Genomic DNA, 22,326 nt, shown 5'->3' on the forward strand with positions numbered 1-22,326 from the left:
GGCTCTGCAGTAGTATTTTTAATAATTGGACTGTAATGATAATTTTTTATCTTTGATACTGTAAGTCCCTCAGTCGTGTTCTTTAAAGCTGCTCTGGGTGTTCTTCCTCACGATATTCTTAGGTACATTTTAGAAACTTTTGGTCTGCTTCAAAGTAAAAACCTTGTGGGATTTTGATTAATATTACATTCAATGTATAAATCAATTTGGGGACAATTCACATCTTCATAATGACTCTTCTAATTCTTGAACATGGTGTATTTCTTTATTTACTAGGCCTTTAATTTTTCTCAATAGTACTTATAATTTCCCTTGTAGGAGCCTTGAACACCATTCATTAAGTCATTTCTAAATAACATGTTCTAATACTAAGTATATAGTACATAATTTTCAAGTTTTAAACTTAGTTATATTGGCATAAATATAGTTAGATTTTATATTCAGGGAATTTGCTGAAGTTTCTCTATAATTAAAATACATTTGAGTAGATTTTTCTGGTTATTAGACATACATAGTTTTAGTTTCACTTACTGCTTTTCACAGTATACCATTTGCTTATTTCCTTTTACTGTTCCTCCAACTACTGCCCCAATCAGACTGCGTAGTCATCGTTACCTCTGATTCCAGGACAATATTAAGTAATACTTGATTCAGATTTCTTGTGATGCTCTTTACCAGATTAAGGAAATTTCTCTTCTAGTCCTAATCAGCTAAGAGGTGTTTATTCTTAGCAACGGCTATTTTCTTACAGCTTTGAAGAAGATCATGCAATGTCTTACCCTTAATTTCTAAGTGTGGTGAAGCACACTGAATGATCTCAAAATTAACATGAACTCCCATTCTTAAAATGAAAACAATTTTGTACTGAGAGATTATATATTTTATACATCACCGATCTCAATTTGTTTTCTTTCTTCAATTTTTATTTTATATTTTTTTTAAAAGCTGCTGCGTGACTTGTGAACATCTTGGAGCTTTCTACTTGGGTATTTATTTCTAGTTTAATCCTAATATGTTCAGAAAATAGCCATAATTTTCACCATTTGAAATTATCTTGCTCTTCGCCTGTGTCCTATCATGTGATCAGCTTTAGTAATGATGCAGTGAAATGCTTTGCATTAGAATAATCCGCATGTGATCCACATTGGGTTAGGCCCTTTGTATATGAGGTCCTTCACATGGTCAGAATTGCCACCTCTCTTGTCAGTTTTTTCTTATTTTCTGTAATTTCATCCTGTTTTATTTAGCAAGCATATTTCTTAAAGTTCATTTATTTTTGACTCAGTTGGGATCATCCCATTGAACACATCTATAGAGTTTTATTCTCAATTAATTCATTTTATCAATTTAAATTTTTAATTTTATTATTTTTGTAGATTAAATATGTCACAAGTTGTTCTTTATTGCATTTTTGTCACATTTATTACATCAATTTAAGGCTTGCATGTGATAACCCTAGTGAGTGTGTGTGTGTGTGTGTGTGTGTGTGTGTGTGTGTGTGTGTGTTTATGGTGCTGGGATTGAACCCATGGGATTGACATGCTAGTCAAACACTCTACCACTGAATTTTGTTTCCAGCATCCTTCAGGCATCTTTCTATGGATATATTTCATGGTTGGTACATTTTATGTTTCTGTTTGAACTTTTTTTCTTAAATTTAGTTTATGATTTTTAGTTGGCATACACAGATTTATGTGTCATTTATTCTTGCATTTTCAAACAAACTGTTCTCCTCTTCGCAACCTCCCCGTCCTCCCATTTGCCCCCAACATCATGCCCTTCTGTTTACATATCACGTGGGAACATTTTGTATGTAAATTCTAGATTGGAGATTCTTGGTGATATTTCTTTCTCCAGAGAGGATTTTGTTTCCTGACATGTGTTAAAGGAGATCACTGAGAAGTAGTCAGAGACTGAGCTAGTTTGAGTTGTGGGGTTCTGCCTCATAAGGCCAGGTCTGTTCCAGTCTCCTGTGACCCATCCCTGTGATGCAGACCTTTAGAATGGCCATTCCCAAGTCTTCATCCTGTAGTGTTTCCAGAGCTGAGGTTACAAGAGGCTCTGTGTATCCTCTCAGCTTCTACAGTCCATGTTGCCTTTAAATCAGCAGTTTCCTGAAGAAGACATCAACACAGAAAGCTGGCCTCATTTCTTTACTGTCCCGGGTATCTTGATGGATCTTGAACTTCATTTTACTAGCCGTGCGAGGCAGCCAGGAGCCCTACAAATCTCTACTTGGAAATTCAAAAACCCCAATGGAAAAGAAAAATCAAAACATTATGTATTGGCACACCTCACTGAATTTTCTTTCTCTTATGATCTTGGCTTATCTGAACTCTCTTGCTTTCTCTATACTATCTTAAAACAGGTTATTCAAAGCTACATTTTTTTTTGTGTGTGTGTGGTTATTTTGGGGAGGAAAGCTGCACCTGTCACAGATGGAAAAAGAAGCAACCTATGTGTGCCCATGTGAACGTATCTGTGTGTGTGTGTGTCAACATAGGTGGGATCCTTACTCGTGAGGTTGTGACTAATCTGACCAGCAGATCCTTGGATCACTGTTTCCTGTGTCAATTGGTCAGAGTAGAAAAACATGCCCTAACCTCCCACCCCACAGAACTGCTAAGCTGTGCCTTTCTTTCTTTCTTCTCCAGAATTTTGTGTCCTGTATAGAGAACTACAGAAGAAGAGGGCAGGAGCTATATGCATCTCTGTACAAAGACCACGTGCAGGTAAGAAGCAAAACATACCTTTCTACTACTACACAGGAGACTTCAAGGCACCTTGATTTGAGAGAAAGAGAAAAAAGAGAGAATTAGAAAGCCTTTGGTTTAAGTTTTAGATGGTACAAGTCATCAGTTGCTCATCAGTGATGGGCTCTGCTCATGTGACCTGCTGAGTGGGTTGTGGGAGCCACACCTCAGTAGCTGACCACTTGGGTGTGTCCATTCACTCCTTGCCATGCATTAGGTGGGCACTGCGAGTCCAAAGTGCCTGCAATCCTTCTGGACGGTGGAGGCATGCTTGTACACACAGAACGCTGGCCTCATGGTCACATAGCTTCCTTATAAAGGAGAGCAATACATTATGTAACTTCACAACCCAATAGATAATTGTAATTTATGATGAGGACCTATCAAGGAAAGAGGAGAGCATTAACAGAGGGTGGAAATCTTAAGTAATTAAAGCTGAAATCTGCAGAAGGAAAGAAATGAGCTGAAGTGTTCAGGGAACAGTGTTTTGGCTGGAGAGAGTGAGCGAGCATGTGTGGAGGTCTCAAGGCAGGAAGGATCTGTATGTCACTGATTAACTGGAAGAAGTAGCTGCAAGATCCTGGGCTGGGGGACATAGGGTGAAGATGAAGACATGGTTCGAGCCACATTAGCATTATTTATTCATTTTTTTGTGTGTATTGTGGTGTGGTACCCCACATACCCATCCATGGAGGTTAGGGGTGCTTGACTATAGTGGTCGGAGCAAAAACATCCGGTGTGCTGTTCCATCACTGATCCACGTGTTCTTGTTTAGAGCTTGCAGTCCTCCAGGGATTCTCAGGTCTGTACTCCCCCAGTGGGACTGGGCTTACAGGCGACACACGGCCAAGCCCAGTTGCTTACCTGGGATCTGGAGATTCAAACTCTGGTGGCCTCAGGCGGTCCTCATGCTTACAACAGCTGAGCCATCTCCCTAGCCACCTGGATGCAATGCGTTGCCCCAGTTCAGGGCAGGTTCAGACCATCAAAGCACCTGCATAAGGTGTGATTTCCAGGCAGTCAAGACAGTGGCCAATCAGAGCCCTGTAACCCTGGGCTTCCCTTTCCTAGGTGTCTGGGCTTTGAGTGTCTGGGGTCTTTATCTTTGAGACAGGATATACTTGCTACTGTGAAGGAGAAACATGAACACCTAGACTGTGGCTGGTAGAGAACAAATGCCCATATGTGGTTACATAAGGGCTACGAAGTTAATTTTAGTTGCATGTCATGTCTGGCTTCTTTGGTGGCACAGGCCGATCTTTCAGACCCTATCTGGACCAGAATTTCGTGTGATCATCCACCCGAGTCCAGTGTCATAGACCACGCTGCTTTGCTGTTGTATGTGGGTGATATCTGTGTGCTGTTGGGTAGACCCTTGCGCATTGGTGCCTCGCCCCCACAGGCACCTGGGCTCACTGATTTTTGTCCAGGACAAGAAATGTAACTAGTATTCAGTTATCATGGAGGGGAAAAATTATGATTGCATCCTTTTTGAGGGACAACCTCATCACACTTAATGTCATTTTGAGGCAGGAGAGATTGAAATCAGCACCTTGCCAAGAGTATGGCATTTCCTTTGGGAGATCCTGTGGACTTGTGTTTAGAGGTGAGACTTTATGAGCTTCTGCTGAATCAGCAAGACTGCAGGTTCCCATCGGAAGGCCTCAGCAGAGGCACCAAGCCCAGAAGGGAGAGACCAGCCTTCTGTAAACCAACCTGGCTCATTTTCACCAATGAGGCCTGACTGGAGCTTGGAAAGTCCTCGAGATATTTGGGCAGTTTATTGTTGATTAGGTTCTTCTTTTGAGAAAAATCAGCATTTTTGAAGCTAATCCATGTTTCCAAGTGTTTAAATATTTAAAACATTGCTTTGCTGTTTAAAGGAATGTAGATATAATGACAGTCTGCTGGAGATAATGGGGTCTTGGAGCACTCACCCCACTTTTTAAGATGCAGGGTGTTTTGCTTTCCCAACACGGGCCTCACTTCACTTCCAGAAAATGTCAAATTCAAACTATTAATAGAAATGAGCTTTGTGGGCTTAGCGGTTAAGGTGATTGCCTGAGAAACTTAAGGACCTAAGTTTGACTCTCCAGATCCCGCATAAGCCAGACACACAGAGATGAGGCAAGCACAAGATCTCAATGCCCACGAGGTGGCGCAGGCATCCAGAATCAAAATTTCAGTGACTAAGGCCCTGGCGTGTCAATTCTCTCTCCCCTCTCTCTCTTGTGCGCTCTCTAAAATAAAAAATAAATAAATAAATGAGCTTTGAGAAATCTGGAAATCTGGCCCATTATTCATAGGCAGCTAGCATCCTCTAGGTCACCCCAAGGAAGCCTTCCTCCAGGGTGGTGACCTGAAGTCAAGGGGCCCCACTCTAGAGCTGTCAACAGCAAGCCCTGTAACACATCATTGTGGCACTTCACCTGCCCCTCAGAGGTCACGAGAGATTTCAGGTACCCAGAGTGTGGAAGGCAAGTCCCCAGAGCCTCAGCCTCATTGTGCCTCCTTGTTACGTTGGCAGCAAATGGTACATTTCTGATCCTTAAGCTGCCACATTTCTTTCCACTGCAAAAGTCCTGGCAGAAATCCTTCTCTCCTGTAGGATCAGTTCACATGCACCCTCTCTCCCTCCGCTTCCTTTTCTGGGTGTTCTCTGCCCTGAAGGAGTCTGCTGCCTTCCCAGGCCATGCTGCTCTCATGCCAGGGCCCCACCACGACATAAGGATGGGATCCGCTGGGCCCTTGCCTTCTACAAGTCAAATCGCCTTTACTGGCTGTAGCTCTCTGTGAGGTGCTGTGGCCCTGAAATGCTCTTCCTACTAATTCATGAAGTGGGTGGGCTCTGTCGGGCTGATGGGCGATTTCATTCCTTGCTCAGTCTCTTATCACATTTGTGACAGCTCTTTTAGAAGCAAGGGTCAGAAACAACTCTAACTGGCTTGTGCAGCAAATAAAATGCTGAAGAAATGCAAGAGAAAGCTAGGTCTGAAGCAGAGCTGGTCCAAGTGGCACGATCCTTCCAACCACCTCCCCTCAAGCTCTGTGCCTGGGGGCGGGGAGGTTGTAGCTGCCTGGTTTCTCCTGAGCCACAAAGATGCCCTGTGGGGGTGAGGATGAGGACCTGACCACACCTTTCTGTTTCTACTTTCTCTTCCTTCTGTGCTCCTTTCAGAAAGCACCATGCCAATTTGAGGACAATTTGAGGACAAATAGTCCATCCTGTCATCCTTTACGATGACTTGGATTATCTAGACTTGAGTACAGTGTGTTTAATCTGGAAAAGTCCAGGGCTAGAGTCGGCTTCCCCGAAGTAGTAGCGACAGAAAGTAGAGATTAAAACCTCAGAGCAATCACAGTTGCCTGTCTCGCACAACAGAATCCCTTCAGGCCGTGTGGCCGTGAGCCCACTGCACCCTGAACTGAAAGAGGACCTTGCCCCTTGCAGAAGTGTGGCCATTTCAGCCCACTTTTGCACACGTGGGAACTCGGAGTTTTTGCAATTCAAATTGTCTGACATTCTCTGTCCTGGGGCCATATGCAACTTGCTGACATGAATCTGAAAGTCTCTCATCTTTCTGGGATGTCCCATTGGCATACATTTGTCTGTCTGCCCACCTTTAAGATGGCATGCCTGCCTTGTGATGAAGACTTGAACAGCTGGGCACCCTCGGGTCTCTCAGATGGAAATGGCCATCTTAAGTTAGTGAGAGTGTTGTCTCACTTGACACCCCCCGAAGCTATGACTGTATTCATGTGGTAATATTACTGGCCACATCTCAGTGTTGGAGAAGAGGAACTTTGTCCAGACTCAACTCCTGGCAAAGAGCAGAAACGTGATGGGGTCAGACTCGAGAGCGCCAGGCCATTTGCTGGGCACCATCCTCCCAGCTGTGCTTCCACAGGACTGTTTCCCACCAGTTCCAAGAATGACTTGCCTATTTAAATGGCCCAAGCTGGCCTGGAGAGATGGCTTAACGCTTAAGACGCTAGCCTGCAAAGCCTAACTCAGGTTTGAATTTCCAAATCCCATGTAGCCAGACACAGTGATACAAGCGTGAAATTTCGCACGTGCGCACAAAGGGGTGCGCATGTCTGGAGTTCGTTCACAGTGGCTGAAGGCAGTGTGCCTATTCTCTATCTCTCTGCCTCTTTATCTCTCTCTCTCTCAAAAAAAAAATCAATAAATAATAATTGGCCTAAGTTTTACAGGGTCTAGGTCCAGAGTCTGCCACTCATTGAAGTAATGCCAGCAGGAGTCGTGAGTTCCTAAAGTGACAGTGAAGGGATATAGCTCACAGGTTCAAGCAGAGGCCTTGGATGCAGCAAACTGTGTCTGCATTTCCCTGTGACTGCCCGCTGGGCTTTGGAGAAATCACTAGTGTCTTCATGGGGCTGACAGAAAAAAAAAAAAATTTGAGCACAGCGTGGTGGCACACGCCTTTAATCCCAGTACTTGGGAGGCAGAGGTAGGCGGATTGCCGTGAGTTCGAGGCCACCCTGAGACTCCATAGTGAATTCCAGGTCAGCCTGTGCTAGAGTGAGACCCTACCTCGAAAAACCAAAATAAATTAATTAATTAATTAAATAAATAAAATAAAATAATAAAAGATCTCAAATGATCTTCAAAAGAAACCAGTGATTTCATGGAAATCAGATTATTTGCACAAATTACAAAGTTTTCATTTCTGTGACTATTCCAGAACTCCTCAAACACTCATTTAGGAACCAGATGACATCAGGATGTGAAAGGTCCTCAGACATATATCCAGGCCAAATCTCTCATTTAATAGTCTTGGCTTCTGAAGTCTGACTTGCTCAGATCTCCAGTGGCCACAGGGCAGCTAACTCCCATTCCACACCAGTCTGTCAACAGAAACACATGTAGCACTATTTTGGATGGACAGGGGCTGTGGAACAATTCCATGTCCCTTTAGTTTTGGGCCTTTCAGGAGCTCCAAACTTTGCTTCCCCTGTTGCAAGATCCAGAAAGAGTACCATATGCCCACCCCAGCCCCAGATGCCTGGGCTGCCCAGAGGGGAGCTTAGTTTATTCACTGTGGGAGGTTTGGGGCCTGCCCTGTAAAGGACATGTGTCTAAGCACCACGTTGTGTTTCTGCTTCCCAGAGGCGGCGATGTGGCAACATCAAGGCAGCTAAAGCCTGGGCCAAGATCCAGGAGCAGCTTTTTGGGGAGCTTGGCTTGTGGGGCCCGACGTCAAAAGCCACGCCCTGCTCCCAGTGGGAACTGGACCGGAGAGAGGGACCAGCACGCATGAGGAAACGCATCAGACGCTTGTCTCCGTGGGAGGCCCTGGGCTCTGGAAGGTGCAAGGTACGCATTGGCTAAGTGGGGAATGTGCAGGGGAGCAGCTCTCTGTAGCCGTCCCATCTCCGGTGTGAATCAGGTGCTTGGAGACAGGAGGCATGCAGATAAGTGCAGGAGAGTCCGCAAGCTTATTTCTGAAGTCACTTAGTAGAAGAGGCCCTGAACCCCACACCCCTCCAACAGCCTGGATGGATAGATAGATGAATGAGTGGGTGCACATGAGAGTGGCTCATACTCATTCCTGACCCAGCACGACACGGTAACCCACGGGGTGTGAAAAAGGTCTTTTCCAGCTGGCACGAATCCTTTGTTTAATCTACAGTCCTCTGCTCTGCCAGCTAAGCGGCTGGAGGGTGTGTGAGTCCTGTGTCACTGGACTCTTGCTGTCTGTGCTTCTATGGGAGTCATTGACTACTCGAGCAAACGTAACAAGTTTTAACAGCGAAAAATCTCTCAAACTCAGCGGTTTCTGCAAGCTCAAGCCAGTGACCCACTTATTCTGCACAGTATCCAGGCTGCATTTGGGCACCAAGTGGAGGAATCTGACAATCTCTGGGATGAAGTTTACCCGGGGGTCACTAGACTCATGTCTTGGCCTTTTTAAGGGATAGAAGTCAGTTGGATAAAGAAAACACCCTTTATAATTTTCTCTCATCCTCACTGAACAATTATAACTTATTCTGCCGCTAGCTTTGTAAACAGTGGGACCCCTCGTGTTTCCTCTGTGTCTGTCTCGAGGGACGCTGTCGACTTTCTTTTTGAGACTGTAACCCCACCATCTTGATCCATGTTAACACCCCTTAGTGAGAAAATTTTATTTAATTAATTCAGTTTTGAATTTGAGAGACTGTGTTTAACTGTCACTAGTGAGTGTCTGGTAGCATCTTGTATTTTTATTTTTTCTCAGTACGTTTCTTAGAAATTGGAGGCAGGAAAAACAAAAAGCTTGCTTACTGTGTAGGCTACAATACCAAAGGTTGGCTATGATACCCAGTCTCTCTCTTCCCTGAGGCTGTTCAGCCCCCGGCTCTTCTCCCTGTTTCCTCTTCTGGGTAGCCTATGTGCAGACCTCAAGCATATAGTCTAGTCCCATCTTGGTACCATCTTTGGTGTTTCCTGTAAATCCGACCTAATGGGAGGGTGTGGCTTTTCCTCTTCGACTCAGGAGCCCTGATACTCGGGCTCTACTGCCATCCTTTAGGATTTAGTGTTTTCCTCCCTTTGCATCTGAGTCTCAGCAGCTTGACGAGGTCACATATATGAATCTGTGGAAAGGGAGAGAGGCGCACACGCAATGTCCGGGATTTCATGTCTCTTCTTTCTGGTCTCATTTCAGGAGATTCAAGACAAAAAGGGTGGCATTTCTCAAAGCAGTGTGGAAAGCCAAGGTATTGGGTTTACCAATTTATCTCTTTCCTTTCTTTTTATTTAGCGTATCGTGAAGGTTGTTAGATTAACATTTTTTTGGAGAAGAAAATGCTGGAAAGCTGGAGTAGATGGCACAGCAACTCTTCTATTCCAGACCTAGGCACGATGTGGATGGAATTTTGTCGTGAGCCAGTGTCTAACCCCTCAGCCTTGTGACAACATCTCTGCACTCTATGAAACCTGGCTTGGCTCGTTTGCTGTTGTCCTCACTGCCCTGACAATCTGCAGTAATACAAGCCCCAAACTGAGAATCTTGGGTTGAGATCCCAGGTTGACTTTGGGGTTCCATTGTGGCACGTGCTTGGGATGATGCAATACTCTCCATTACTTCTTTCCTCTATACTCAGCTCCAACATCACTCTGTCTCTCAGAGGTGGGGACTAAGAAAGTGCAGTGGCGGGAAGTGTGTGCTGATTTTATAGAGACATAAGGCTGGGCTGCCATGTTCTTTAGCTCCTCATATAGAAAACCCCTGGGCCCTTGTAGCAGTGCTTTTAGCACAGGCCCTAAGTAGGGAACTCTGCCAAGAGGGCAGATAAAACCCTGTGTGTGCTGGAGAGATGGCTTAGTGGTTAAGGCGCTTGCCTGCGAAGCCTGAGGACCTAGGTTTCGTTCCCTAGGACCCACATAAGCCAGATTAAATAGATTTTTTTTTAAAAGTCTGTGTAGAAAGATATAACTCAAGCTAACAAACTGTTGGATAAAATGTTTTCTAAATATCCATGTTGACCTTCATCACAACGTAAGGAGTCAATTTCAAAGTGAGACTAGGTACTGGTCCCTGTGGGGGAGTGCTCCTTGCATGAAACAAAACCTCTGAGACTGGGAGAAGCAGACACTTTGATTTCTTCAATATGGGATCCCCAGGGTGTGGCATGGCAGGCAAAGGTGAGCTTTGGCACACGTGCACAGAAATGGCCCATGGCATTACAGTCCTGAGCAACATGCCTGCTCCCAGCAGAGAATGCACAAGACACAGGGGTTCAGAAGGAGCAAGATCCAGAATTCCATGTGGTCATGTGCTTAGCCTGGATCCAAATGCCCTGCCATTTAGCAAATGAATCTAGGCTTATCCAGAAATGGCTGCAGTGCGAGATCTTCCTGAGGGTGCAGACATAGGACCATCCGTATCTGTAAGGAACAGGAAGGGTTAGTTGACTATCGAAACACCATTTAAATTGTTTGCAAAACTGTGAGACAAATTAGGGAGATGGCCATGCAAGCGTGAAGATCAGGATTTGGATCTCCAGCACCCATGTCAATGTCCTTGGATCCCAGCCCTCAGGAGGTGGCAACAGGGGATCCCAGATTAGCTAGATTGGCTCATCTGGCTAAATCGGTGAGTTCTGGATTCAACTGAGAGATCCTGCCTTAGTAAATGAAGTGGAAAGAAAGACCTATGTCAGCCTCTGGTTTCTACAGGTGTGTGCACTCCCACGCAAACACGCCTGCACCACATCTATATGAACACTTCCACGCTCATGCAACACCCCCCCCCTACCCCATACCTTATGGATTGAGAAAGTTCTTATGATATAATTTTGGGTGGAAAAAATAGGAGTAAAGAAAAACTGTAGATGCATTATTATTATTATTATTATTATTATTATTATTTTGGTTTTTCGAGGTAGGATCTCACTCTGGCCCAGGCTGACCTGGAATTCACTCTGTAGTCTCAGGGTAGCTTCGAACTCACGGCGATCCTCTTAACTCTGCCTCCTGAGTGCTGGGATTAAAGGTGTGCGCCACCACACCTGGCGCAATATTATTCTTAGGTCCAAAATTGGCTGTGCACATATGCATAGCAAAGACACTGGAAACAAATGAACCACCTTGTGAACAGTGAGGCTGGACAGACTTCACAGGAAGAGAGCACACTGTGGACCCAAGAGACTGGGCTCAGATCCCAAATCTAGTTCCTAGAAGCCATATGCACATGGGCAAAGTCACGAGCCTCCTTTATGTTTCCCAATTTCCTTATTTTTATTTTTTATTTATATTTATTTATTTGAGAGTGACAGACAGAGAGAAAGAGGCAGAGAGAGAGAGAGAGAGAGAGAGGAGAGAATGGGCGCACCAGGGCCAACAGCCACTGCAAACGAACTCCAGACACTTGCGCCCCCTTGTGCATCTGGCTAACATGGATCCTGGGGAATCGAGCCTCAAACTGGGGTCCTTAGGCTTCACAGGCAAGGCTTAGCCACTAAGCCACCTCTCCAACCCATGTTTCCCATTTTCAAACTGAGGGCAAAACATCTGGCATTGAGGTAGGACTGGCTAGACAGATGTTATCACAGTGGCCAGAGGAGGAGCTTACTGAATGGGGCCATTACTCTTCTCATTCCAGGGGGCCATGGGTGACATTTGTCTCATTGGTGTTCCCAACATTAAAAGAAAAATATTTTATTTGTATTTATTTGTTTGGGGGGGGCAGATGAGAGAGAAATAGAATGAATGGGTGTTCTAGGGCCTCCATCCATTGCAAATGAACTCCAGATGCAGGCGCCACCTTGTGCATCCAGCTTACATGGGGCCTGGGGAATCAAGCATGGGTCTTGTGGCTTTGCAGGCAAGGCATCCCTCTAGCACCCCCCTGTCATTTTTTTTTAATTTTTATTTGAGAGCGACAGACACAGAGGGAAAGACAGATAGAGAGAATGGGCGCACCAAGGCTTTCAGCCTCTGCAAACGAACTCCAGACGCATGCGCCCCCTTGTGCATCTGGCTAACGTGGGACCTGGGGAACCGAGCCTTGAACCTAGGTCCTTAGGCTTCACAGGCAAGCGCTTAACCGCTAAGCCATCTCTCCAGCCCCCCCCCCCCTGTCAGTTTTTAAGCAAAATGTTGCTTCTATAATTAGAGACCATCAGCAACACTCCTAAAAGAGAGAACACGGTAAAGTCCAGAAGAAGCAAGTATTAGGGGGACCTTAAAAGAGAGAGACCCTTGACTGAGCAGGGAGGGTGAAAGTTGAAATGCACCTCGAAATTCATTTGAAAACCGCAGAGGGGCCAGGTGTGGGCACACCTAGGAGAGCCAGTTTCCAGGCGTGTTGGTGCCACCACAGAGCCAGGTAGGGGTGTGGCTTTTCCAAAGCAGTGGAAGAACCCACCGCACACCTGAGCCTTGCCATTCCTCTCAGTGACACAGGTGCCTCATTACGCGATGTCATGGGACATGTCTCGTTTTGTTACAGCTGATCAGCCGACACCAGGGCAAGCTGAGAGCCAAGCAGACGAGGTGGCAGTGGACTGCACGCAGCTCACGTTCTTCCCCGCCCTGCACGAGGGTCTACACTCGGAAGACTTCCTGGAGCTCTGTCAGGAAAGACAAATTATCCTACAAGAGCTTCTGGACGGTGAAAAGGTAATACACGTGTGTGAGGGTGGCGGTCTATTAGAGAACTGGCCCATCTTCACATACATGGGGAGGGAGTCAGACCTCTGTTCACTTTCTTTTTAAAAAAAAAATTATTGGGGTGGAGAGATGGATTAGCAGTTAAGCGCTTGCCTGTGAGGCCTAAAGGCCCCAGTTCAAGGGTCAATACCCCAGGACCCACATTAACCAGATGCACAAGGGGGAGCATGCATCTGGAGTTTGTTTGCAGTGGCTAGAGGCCCTGTCATGCCCATTCTTTCTCTCTCTCTTTCTCCCTCTTTGTCTCTCTGTCACTCTCAAATAAATAAATAAAAATAAAAAAATTAAAATTTATTTATTTATTTTATTTATTTATTTGAGAGAATGAGAGAGAGATAATGGGTGTGCCAGGACCTGCAGCCTCTGCAAATAAACTCCAGAAATACGCACCACCTTGTGCATCTGGCTTACGTGGGTACGGGAGAATCATACCTGGGTCCTTTGGCTTCGCAGGCTTAAGCACCTTAAGCACTAAACCATCTCTCTAGCTGTCTGTTCACTTTCAAAACTGTCAAATATAGGCTGGAGAGATGGCTTAGTGGTTAAGGTGCTTGCCTGTGAAGCCTAAGGACCCAGGTCTGTTCTGCAGGTCCCACGTAAGCCATATGCACATGGTGGTGCATGCTTCTGGAGTTTGCACCCATTCTCCCTCCCTCTCTCTCTCTCATAAATGAAAATAGATATTTAAAAATACTGTCAACTATATATAATGGATGAGCAAAAGAAAAGGGCTCCTAAGTGGGTGGGTCTGGAGCAAGATGCAACTACGCTAACGTGTTGCTGGATAAAATGCGTTCTGAATCCCCACTTTGACCTTTATCACCACCTAAGGGGCTGGTTTCAGAGTGAGAATCCTTTGACCTTCTTGCAGTTCAGCACCTTGACCTCTTGCTTACAGTCTGTTGAAAAGCCCACCCCACACCTTGAGGGGCCCTGTGTTTGGACACACCCACCCGCCCACCCGTGTGTCCAACCTCTCTCCATACCTTGGTTATTTGTCAGACCCAGGGCTGAGCGGGGTTAAACATGTGTGGGGCACTGGGGCCCTCTGAAGGACCACGTGTAGAGGAGGCGTGTTGAAGCACAGGAGGCAGGCAAGGGCGAGGTGACAGGAAACCTAGAAACCCGGGGCCTGGCTGGGGTTGGAGAAGCCCAGGGGGTTGTACATGTGCTTGGCTTGTCCAGAGGAGGGTGCATTACCTTCACATTGCTACAGAGAAATACCTGACACAGCTTTCTATAACAACTGGGGGTTATTTAGGCTCGGCGTTCACATCCCAAGATCAAGCAGCCTCATTGGTTTAGAACTCTGGTGAGGGTTGAACATCATAATGGGAGAGAGAGAGAAGGAAAGAGCGACGTAGGAAAAGAGGGAGGAGGGTCAAAGAAATAGAGGGCAAGAGAGAGAAAGAAACAGATTAACATCCCACAAATCCCTTAGCCTCAAAGACCTAAGCACCTCCCGCTGGGTCCTCACTCTTAAACGTACAGAGCACTACCTAATACTGCCACTGGGAACCTTCGGTGGATACCTATCCAACTTACCAGAGAGCTATGAGGACCTCTATGAAGTAGGGGGCCCAGAAAAGAGCCTTTTCACTGGAGTCTAGGAATAGAATGGAAAATGAAGCTTCTCATAGTGTAAAGTCGGCATGAGTTCAAACCTCTGCTCAGTCACACATAAATAGCAGCCAGCTAACCTTTGTGGGCCTGTTTTCTAATCTTTCCCCTGGAGCCCTTGCTGCCATTTAATGCCACTCACGTTAAGCTTAGATGGAGTCGTAGTTCAGAACGGGGCTCACGTGAGACATCACATGTATGACGAATAACTCTCCTGCCTCTGTGGAGCCCTGGTGGACAGGGTGGGGCCAGCAAGCCTTCTTGGGAGCTGTGTAGAGGTTGAATGCATGAAACTGAGTTCTAGGCTGGCCACAGAGCAGATCAGAGTGGAGGTCTACCGAGCTAGAGGGCCCGACTCTCAGGACCGGGTGCCAAGAGAGAGCCCGGGATGGACGTGAGCATGGGTCAGTGACTGCAGCCTGTCCTCTCTCTCTAGGGACGGGCCCCGTGCAGGGGCTCCTGGACCATGTCACCTTCGATGGCTCTTTCCCTGGGTTGGGACAGAGGTCCGATTTGAAGTGCCTGCCCCGTGGGCCACTGCAGCTTCCTCTAGCTGCATCAGAACCCAGGCTGTTTGCAGGGCCCTGTCACACCCTGTCATTGCCCTCGCTCGTGCAGGCTCTCTTACCTACCTGAGCACCCACAAGTGACCCACTGCAACTGTCCTCATCTGCTCCCTGCTCTGGGACCTGCAAACCGATAGCTCCCTCCCTGATGTCTCCTCTGCTCTCCCCGCTTCTCCCTCCCTTCATCACCTCCCACCATCACCTCCCATCATCTCTGCTTGCATGCTCAACTACCCCCAGCCCTTCACTGTCTGCCGTCATCCCTGCCTGTGCCTCCTAAAGGAGGGAGCCCAGGCGCATAGCTTCAGGCAGCCTGTGAGTAGCCAGGCAGTAAACACTGATGATTGAAGATTTGCTAATCTCATGTTTATATTACTTTGACTATACATCTGTTAAAACATACATATATTAATATGCTTAGTATGTGAAAATTAAAGTGATATATATATATATATATACATATATAACGTATATATTGACATATCATATGTGAATATATTCATAATATTGACCTCCTGAGGGCTAATTGCTGACAGTTGAGATCCATCAGTATCTCAACAGGCTCATGTAGGTAAGTGGGTGTTTCATAAACACCTAGCCAGTTGAAAAGAGCTGAAAGATCCGTGCTTCCTCTGAAAGCATTTATTCCTTTGCTTTCCTACGTCTTTAAATGGTTGATTATATAAAGCAGTAATTCTCAGGCAGAGACAAGTTTCCCCAGTAGGAACATTTCCTTGTGTCTGGAGATAGTTTTGTTGTCATGACTAGGCCAGGGGAACACTACCAGCCCATAGGAGGGGGCAGAGGACAAGGATGCTGTGAGTGTGTATGGACGGGAGTGGGAGAAACTCAGGGGTGGAAGATGCATAAGAAACAGGTGTCAAGTGTCGGTGGCTCCTCTCTGCCTTCCTCATGGGAAAGGAGAGTTGGTGTCCACAGGGTCGCCATATTGGATCTCCTCAGTGCTTTGATAAGAAAACCATGGCAGCCAGGTGTGATGGCACACATCTGTAATCCTGGCACTTGAGGTACGGAAGTTTGAGGCCAGCCTGAGCTACATAGCCGTGGACACCATTTCAAGAAACAAGAAAGCAAAAAGGAAAAAGGAGGCATGCTATAACAATGCTTTGTACTAGTCTCTTGTCACTAACCCGTGTCCACACACTTCGAGTCCTGACCACGCAGCGGGCACCACTGGTTCCCAGGGGCCACAGTCTCACGGGGCTGGCAAGGCAGCCACACCTCCCTCAGGAGGCTCTGGGTACGTGCTGCCTACCTTCCCAGCTCACTCGGTGTTCTGTTAGAATTTATCCCACGCGTCTGCATGTCTCGGGTTTGCTGGCTGTCAGCTGGGTCATCCTCAGCTTTTCTAGTAAAGTCACCTGTATTCCTTCTCCTGTGGCCTCCCCACACCCCCCCCCCTTGGCAGCTCTGTGAGTCAAGTTCTCACCCAGCCGGTCCTGTGGACTGCCTGTGCCTCACCAGCCCTCTGCTGAATCTTCCGTAGCTTCTCTCTGTCAGGCTCAGGTGATCTGGGAAGAGCTCCTGATTCAGAAGCGGAGCCCTTCAGAGGAGCACCTAGACTGTGTGTGAGGAGTTGAAATGGGGTGTTAGGGGTTCAGGAACAGAGACCTTTGAACCCCCAACCCTAGGTTCATGTCTACTTCTAACCAAAGAATTGGATAAAATATGACTGAGAAGGATACTTTTAAAATTATTTATCTTAAAAAAGATTTTATTTTTCTTTATTTATTTGAGAGAGAGAGAGAAAAATAGGCAGGGAGAGAGAGAGAGAGAGAGAGAGAGAGGGAGAATGGGCAAATGGCCAGGGCCTCTAGCCACTATAAGCGAACTCCAGACACATGTACCATGGGTCCTGGGGAATCGAACCTGGATCCTTTGGCTTTGCAAGCAAGCGCCTTAACCAAATTACTATAGTTATTGAGAGCAGTACAGAAGCAAGGGAAGGAAAATGAATACACCCGCGTAGTCTGAGAGCCCACATAGTGGGCCTGGAAGAAATGTAGAAAAGAGAGTGAGAGAGGAAAGAAAAGACAGCGCAAAGAGCCCCTGCCTTGTGGAGGGCGAGAGGGGGTAGTGAGCCCATGTGGGAGCAGGCGTCAGGGGCTGAGGTGAGGGGGACACTTACCTAAACCTGGAGGGCCATGAGCGATAAACAGGCCATGAAGAGAGCTTGCCCTCCCCTCATAACCTTACTGTAGTGGGGTTCACCTTCTGGCTCAGGTGAGCCAGAGAGACAGCCGGTTGATCAAGGCTAGGGGCCGGCTCAGAAAGAGGCTAGCCATGACACCAAGTTCTGGGGGCTGAACTCGACCAACCACCATGTCAGGATTAGATTTACATTCAAAGAAAGGGGACCAAGCTCCCAGGGATGGCTCAGATCTAGGGAACCCCTTTAGGCAAGAGATAAGAATTCAGCTCATCCTTTTATCTCTAGCAAGCACAGATCACGAGGGCAGACAGTCACCCTAACTGCCTAACAAAGCTACCTGACTCCTCAGGAAAACCAGACCAGGGATGTTGAGGGACATTGCTGGGTTATTACCTGCCACAGTGGGTGTCCCTAGGGTGCACACTGCTCATTCCTTTGCTCACCTTCAGAGTGAGCCTCTGCAGACTGCCAAGTGTCCTCATGTTTCCAAGGCAAGGGAATAAGGTGGAAAGTGATTGATCGAGGAAGCATCCAACACTGACCTTTGGCCTCCACCCACATGTGCATACATTCACACATGCGTGCACATATACACGTGTGCACGTGCACACACGCACACGCACGCACAGACCCGTTTGTTCTCCATCCTGCCCAGTCTTTTCTCAAGCACTCCTCTGTCGTGGCCTCCCTGTTGCTCAGCTAGAAGCTGTTTGCCGTGGCAGCAGGGGTTCTCCAGGATGTGCAGCCGGAAGCCTGTGAATCCCAGCTGTGGGTAGGGTAGAGAGGAGCTGTGGCTGTCCAGCTTCCGCTGTCACCAGCTGTCTGTGTGGTGGCTGGAGGAGTGCAAGCCGTTCTCAGACTCTGGGCCTCTACGGGGCAGTGTGATGTTCTCTGCCCTCTAAACACCTGTGCTTTTCTTTTTTGTTTATTTTTATTTTTTAATTAATTAATTATTTATTTATTTGAGAGCGACAGACACAGAAAGACAGAGAGAGGGAGAGAGAGAGAATGGGCGCGCCAGGGCTTCCAGCCTCTGCAAACGAACTCCAGACGCGTGCGCCCCCTTGTGCATCTGGCTAACGTGGGTCCTGGGGAACCGAGCCTCGAACCATGGTCCTTAGGCTTTACAGGCAAGCGCTTAACCGCTAAGCCATCTCTCCAGCCCAACACCTGTGCTTTTCAAGAGCTCCATTTCTTTCTTTGCTTGTCTTTGGTTGTGCTAGCTACCTCTAGTTTCATGCAGTGGAGGTGGGGATGTGGAGACTTAAGTTTCCATGGGGTCACAAGAGCAGCAGGCCAGCTGTGGGCAGTGGGCAGAGACTATGTACAAAGCTGTGGAGACGGACTGTCTATTCCCACTCCTGTCCAAACCCCCACCATCAGGCCCGTCACTTTGCGTGAGTACTGGTCCTTCCCCAAGCCTCATTTCTTTTAACTTCAAAATGGGGTTCTCTGTGTCTCGTCAGTTTGTGGAAAAATGGAGGTGCAATGATGAGGAGTCTGCCAGGCTCTCTGTGACTTGGCTGCTGTTATTTCTGTGGCTCTTGCTGCTATAAACCGGGTTGGGGGGGGCAGCTTATGGCAAGTAGAGTGGGGTTGATCGTGTGGCCCTGGGCGTGCCATGCTCCCCACACCCCAACTAGCCAGATGCAATGTACAGGCTGGATACCTGCTCACGCTTGCACCTGTCGCCTTGCAGCCCAGAGACCTCCTCCAGGCAGTATCCATCCCTGGCACATAGACCCGGGGCAGAGGACATGCCTCAAGGGATCCAAGCGACAGCCCTCCAGGGAAAGGGGGACCTGAAAAAGGGTCACAAAATATCCAACACCCACACACCACGGAAAGAGACACCAGGCAGCTGTGCTCAGGAGGGTGGCTGGGCCCCAGGGCAAGTGCCCAGACTGAATTTTTCCCAGCCTCCTCCTGGGTTTTAGTTTGTTTGTTGCTGTGATTAGCAAACGTGTCAGCAGGAGGCTCTCCAAAGCCTACCTCTGTGACCCTCTGGCCATGGCCCTGTGAAAAAGGCTCATCATTCCCATCACAACCTTGCTGTAGTTGTTGGCCTCTGGGTCTCATACCACCTTTCCTCTCCCGTCTCCCAAGTGATTCTGTTATGCAAGCCGCCTGATCCTTCAGCCACCTTCAGGCCTGGAGCCAGTGCTTGAGGCCTAATGTCTTTCCTCTGTAGCTTCTCTGGCTAGTACTGGGGTTAGGCAGGATTTGAGATCTTTGCCAGCTCAGCTGCCCAGCCCAGATACAGCATGCTAAGTCCGTGCCGTACCCTCCTGCGCAGGCCTCAGCCGCAGCCTCCTTCCTGGTCTGTGATGACCTCACCGCGGTTCACTATGGCCTGATCCCTGGCCCATCATTGTCCACATCCAGCTCTGTTTTGTTAAGAATAGGAACTAGAGGTGGGGGTAGGAAAAAAGGGGAAGGGATGTTGACCTTTGAACTAGGAAATTTGTTCAAGCCAACATGAAGAAAGTTTACCCAAGTCTCCATGGACTCTGTGGACGTCCTGCTTCTTATGTCTAAGGACACCTAGGACCAGGGGCACAGCAGTGTCTCACACTCCCACCGCAGAGTCCTTGCTCTCCCTTTCCTCTGCTCTCTCAGAAGCACTCGTTCGTTCTTGTGGCAGGCCATAACCTTCTACTCAATGCAGTGGCCTGCTCCCGCAGGGTCCCTTGGAACTGCAGGATCTGTCCTGGCCCCAAGGAAGCCGCAGTCCTGGAACTCCAGGTTGGCTGGAGGAGATTTCATTTCTTTGCACAATCAACTGAGTTCCAGTCACTTCCAGCAGTACCTGGGAAAGTAATTATTTGGTTATTCCGTGCCACCTTTGCATCATTGATTAATGATTCCCAGAACCACAGTGCATTTCTCTGTAAATAGCTCCATTTGACATGAGGGTGGTAGGTTTAATGCATGTTAATTGTGGGGCCCTGTCAGTCACGCTTACCCCTCTCTCAGCTTCCAGATCTATCCAGAGTCAGAACTCCAATGTGTGGGTTTCTTTCTGTTCGTTTTTCTCTTTGATTACATGAAAAATCAAATACCTGCTTTTTTTCCCCCCCATACAAACTCAACATAAAATGCACATTTGACCTTGGTAGCAACCACCAGCTTAAAAGGAAGAGTTTTCACTCTGGATAACAGAGCTCTCACCCGGTAATTTTAGTTGAAGCTGCTTGTAAGAAGGCGAGTGAGGGAGTCAGCCTTGCCTTGAGGGAGGGACCCTGTCTGTCTGAGCCTGGGCTACCTCAGTCCAGAGCAGCCACACAGCTCTGCTGAATGCCTTCTGAGGCTGTCTGTGGCTTACTTTATACATGAGGCTGCTCCTGAGTGGGCCTTGCAACTTGTCTTCCTCATCCTTACACATGCACGGGCTTGTACATGTGCATGCACACACACATGCGTACGTGCACACATAATTGCACGCACCTACCCAGCTGACTTTTATCCCGGTTGCACGGAACGGCTCATCTCCTGTTTGTATTTTTTGCAGTCGGGTTTGCGTTGCTGGCAGGAGTCACCTGAGCAAGAGCAGCTTGTGGAAGGGAAGGGTTTATTTTGGCTTAAAGATGTGAGGGGAAGCTCCATGATGGCAGGGGAAATGATGGCATGAGCAGAGAGTGGACATCACCTCCTGGCCAACATCAGATGGACATCGGCAGCAGGAGAGTGTGCCAAACACTGGCAAGGGGAAGCTGGCTGTAACACCCATAATCCCACCCCCAACAATACTCATCCTCCAAGAGGCTCCATTTCCCAAATTGCCACCAGCAGGGAACCTAGCATTCAGAACACATTAGTTTATGGGGGACACCTGAATTAAACCACCACAGTATCATCTTAACTGCTCACCCCAGCTGTGACAGCTCCTTAGAAACTATTTCTCTGATGTCTCCCTCTTCCATCACAGTCTGTATATGACACTGTCCTCTATAGTCCCAGAGTCTGTCCTTCCCTCCTCTCGCTGTGCTACAGACCCTGATAGGTGATAAATATCTTGAAGGCACGATTCAGCTCCTCTTGTGCCTCCAGTGAGTGGGACACTTGCTAACCCTTAATACATAGCTGGTAAGTGAGAATGGAGGAATAAATAGATGAGTGAGTTTTTAGCCACATCCCTAGATCAAATGTAACTGCATGGTTCCCAGCCTAGCCCACGAGTCAGTTTTTCAATGTGCATTCAGACTGCATGCACCAGAATGTTCTGGGTGGTTTCTTTGCGTTTGTTTGTTTGTTTGTTTTTAGTTTTTTGAGGTGGAGTCTCGCTCTAGCCCAGGCTGTCGTGGAATCTGGAATTCACTATCTAGTCTCAGGCTGGCCTTGAACTTATGATGGTTCTCCTACGTCTGCCTCCTGAGTGGTAGGACTAAAGATATGCACCACCACACCCAGCCCTGGGTGGCTTCTTAAAAGGCCATCTCTAGGGCCCCATTCTGCACCTGTCTAGTCAACTGTTTAAGGGAAGTCTGGGAATAAGAATTTTGTCAAGCCACCTTGGTGATTTTTAGATACACTCACTTTTTTGCATAGAAGTCATCCAGTCAGCTTTTTGTTGCTGTAGCAAAATGCTTCAGAAAAATGACTTCGAGGTGGAAAGGCTCAGTTTGGTTTCATTTCAGAGTTTTCGGTCCAGGGTCACCTGGCTCCACTGCTTATGGCTGGAGTCCAGGCAGGACATCATGGTGACTGGAACTTGTGTCAGAGACTGTCCACCTTATAGTAACCAGGAAGCTGAGAGGGAAAGCCAGGACCAGAGAAACTTACATTCTTCCGAGGCACATCCCCAGTGACCCACTTTTCCTACCTGTACCCTACATATCCCACTATAGTGCCATCGAATCACATCCCTGTCAGGGGTGAATCCATTGACTAGGTTAGGGCCCTCATAATCATGCCTCGATGCTTGGATCTCCCAGGGGACAACTGTACTTTTAACACAGGAGCCTTCAAGCAATTACAGGTCTGAACAGAACAATCCTGTGGACGCTTAAGTCCAGGTTTCACGGCACTCATAGCGAT

At 47.4% G+C, this 22,326-nt stretch overlaps 1 protein-coding gene across 1 annotated transcript in view; it reads left to right on the plus strand.

Moving 5' to 3' along the window:
- The window catches only part of Wdfy4 (WDFY family member 4), a 274,084-nt gene that overhangs the window by 163,454 nt on the left and 88,304 nt on the right, over positions 1 to 22,326 (plus strand). The window contains exons 39-42 of the mRNA XM_004657842.2: positions 2,655 to 2,732; positions 7,885 to 8,091; positions 9,422 to 9,473; positions 12,710 to 12,879. Of these exons, the coding sequence (XP_004657899.2) occupies positions 2,655 to 2,732; positions 7,885 to 8,091; positions 9,422 to 9,473; positions 12,710 to 12,879 (507 nt within the window). The remainder of the gene's footprint in view (positions 1 to 2,654; positions 2,733 to 7,884; positions 8,092 to 9,421; positions 9,474 to 12,709; positions 12,880 to 22,326) is intronic.

Source organism: Jaculus jaculus, chromosome 18 (assembly GCF_020740685.1).
Source record: "Jaculus jaculus isolate mJacJac1 chromosome 18, mJacJac1.mat.Y.cur, whole genome shotgun sequence".
NCBI classification, from domain to species: Eukaryota; Metazoa; Chordata; class Mammalia; order Rodentia; family Dipodidae; genus Jaculus; species Jaculus jaculus.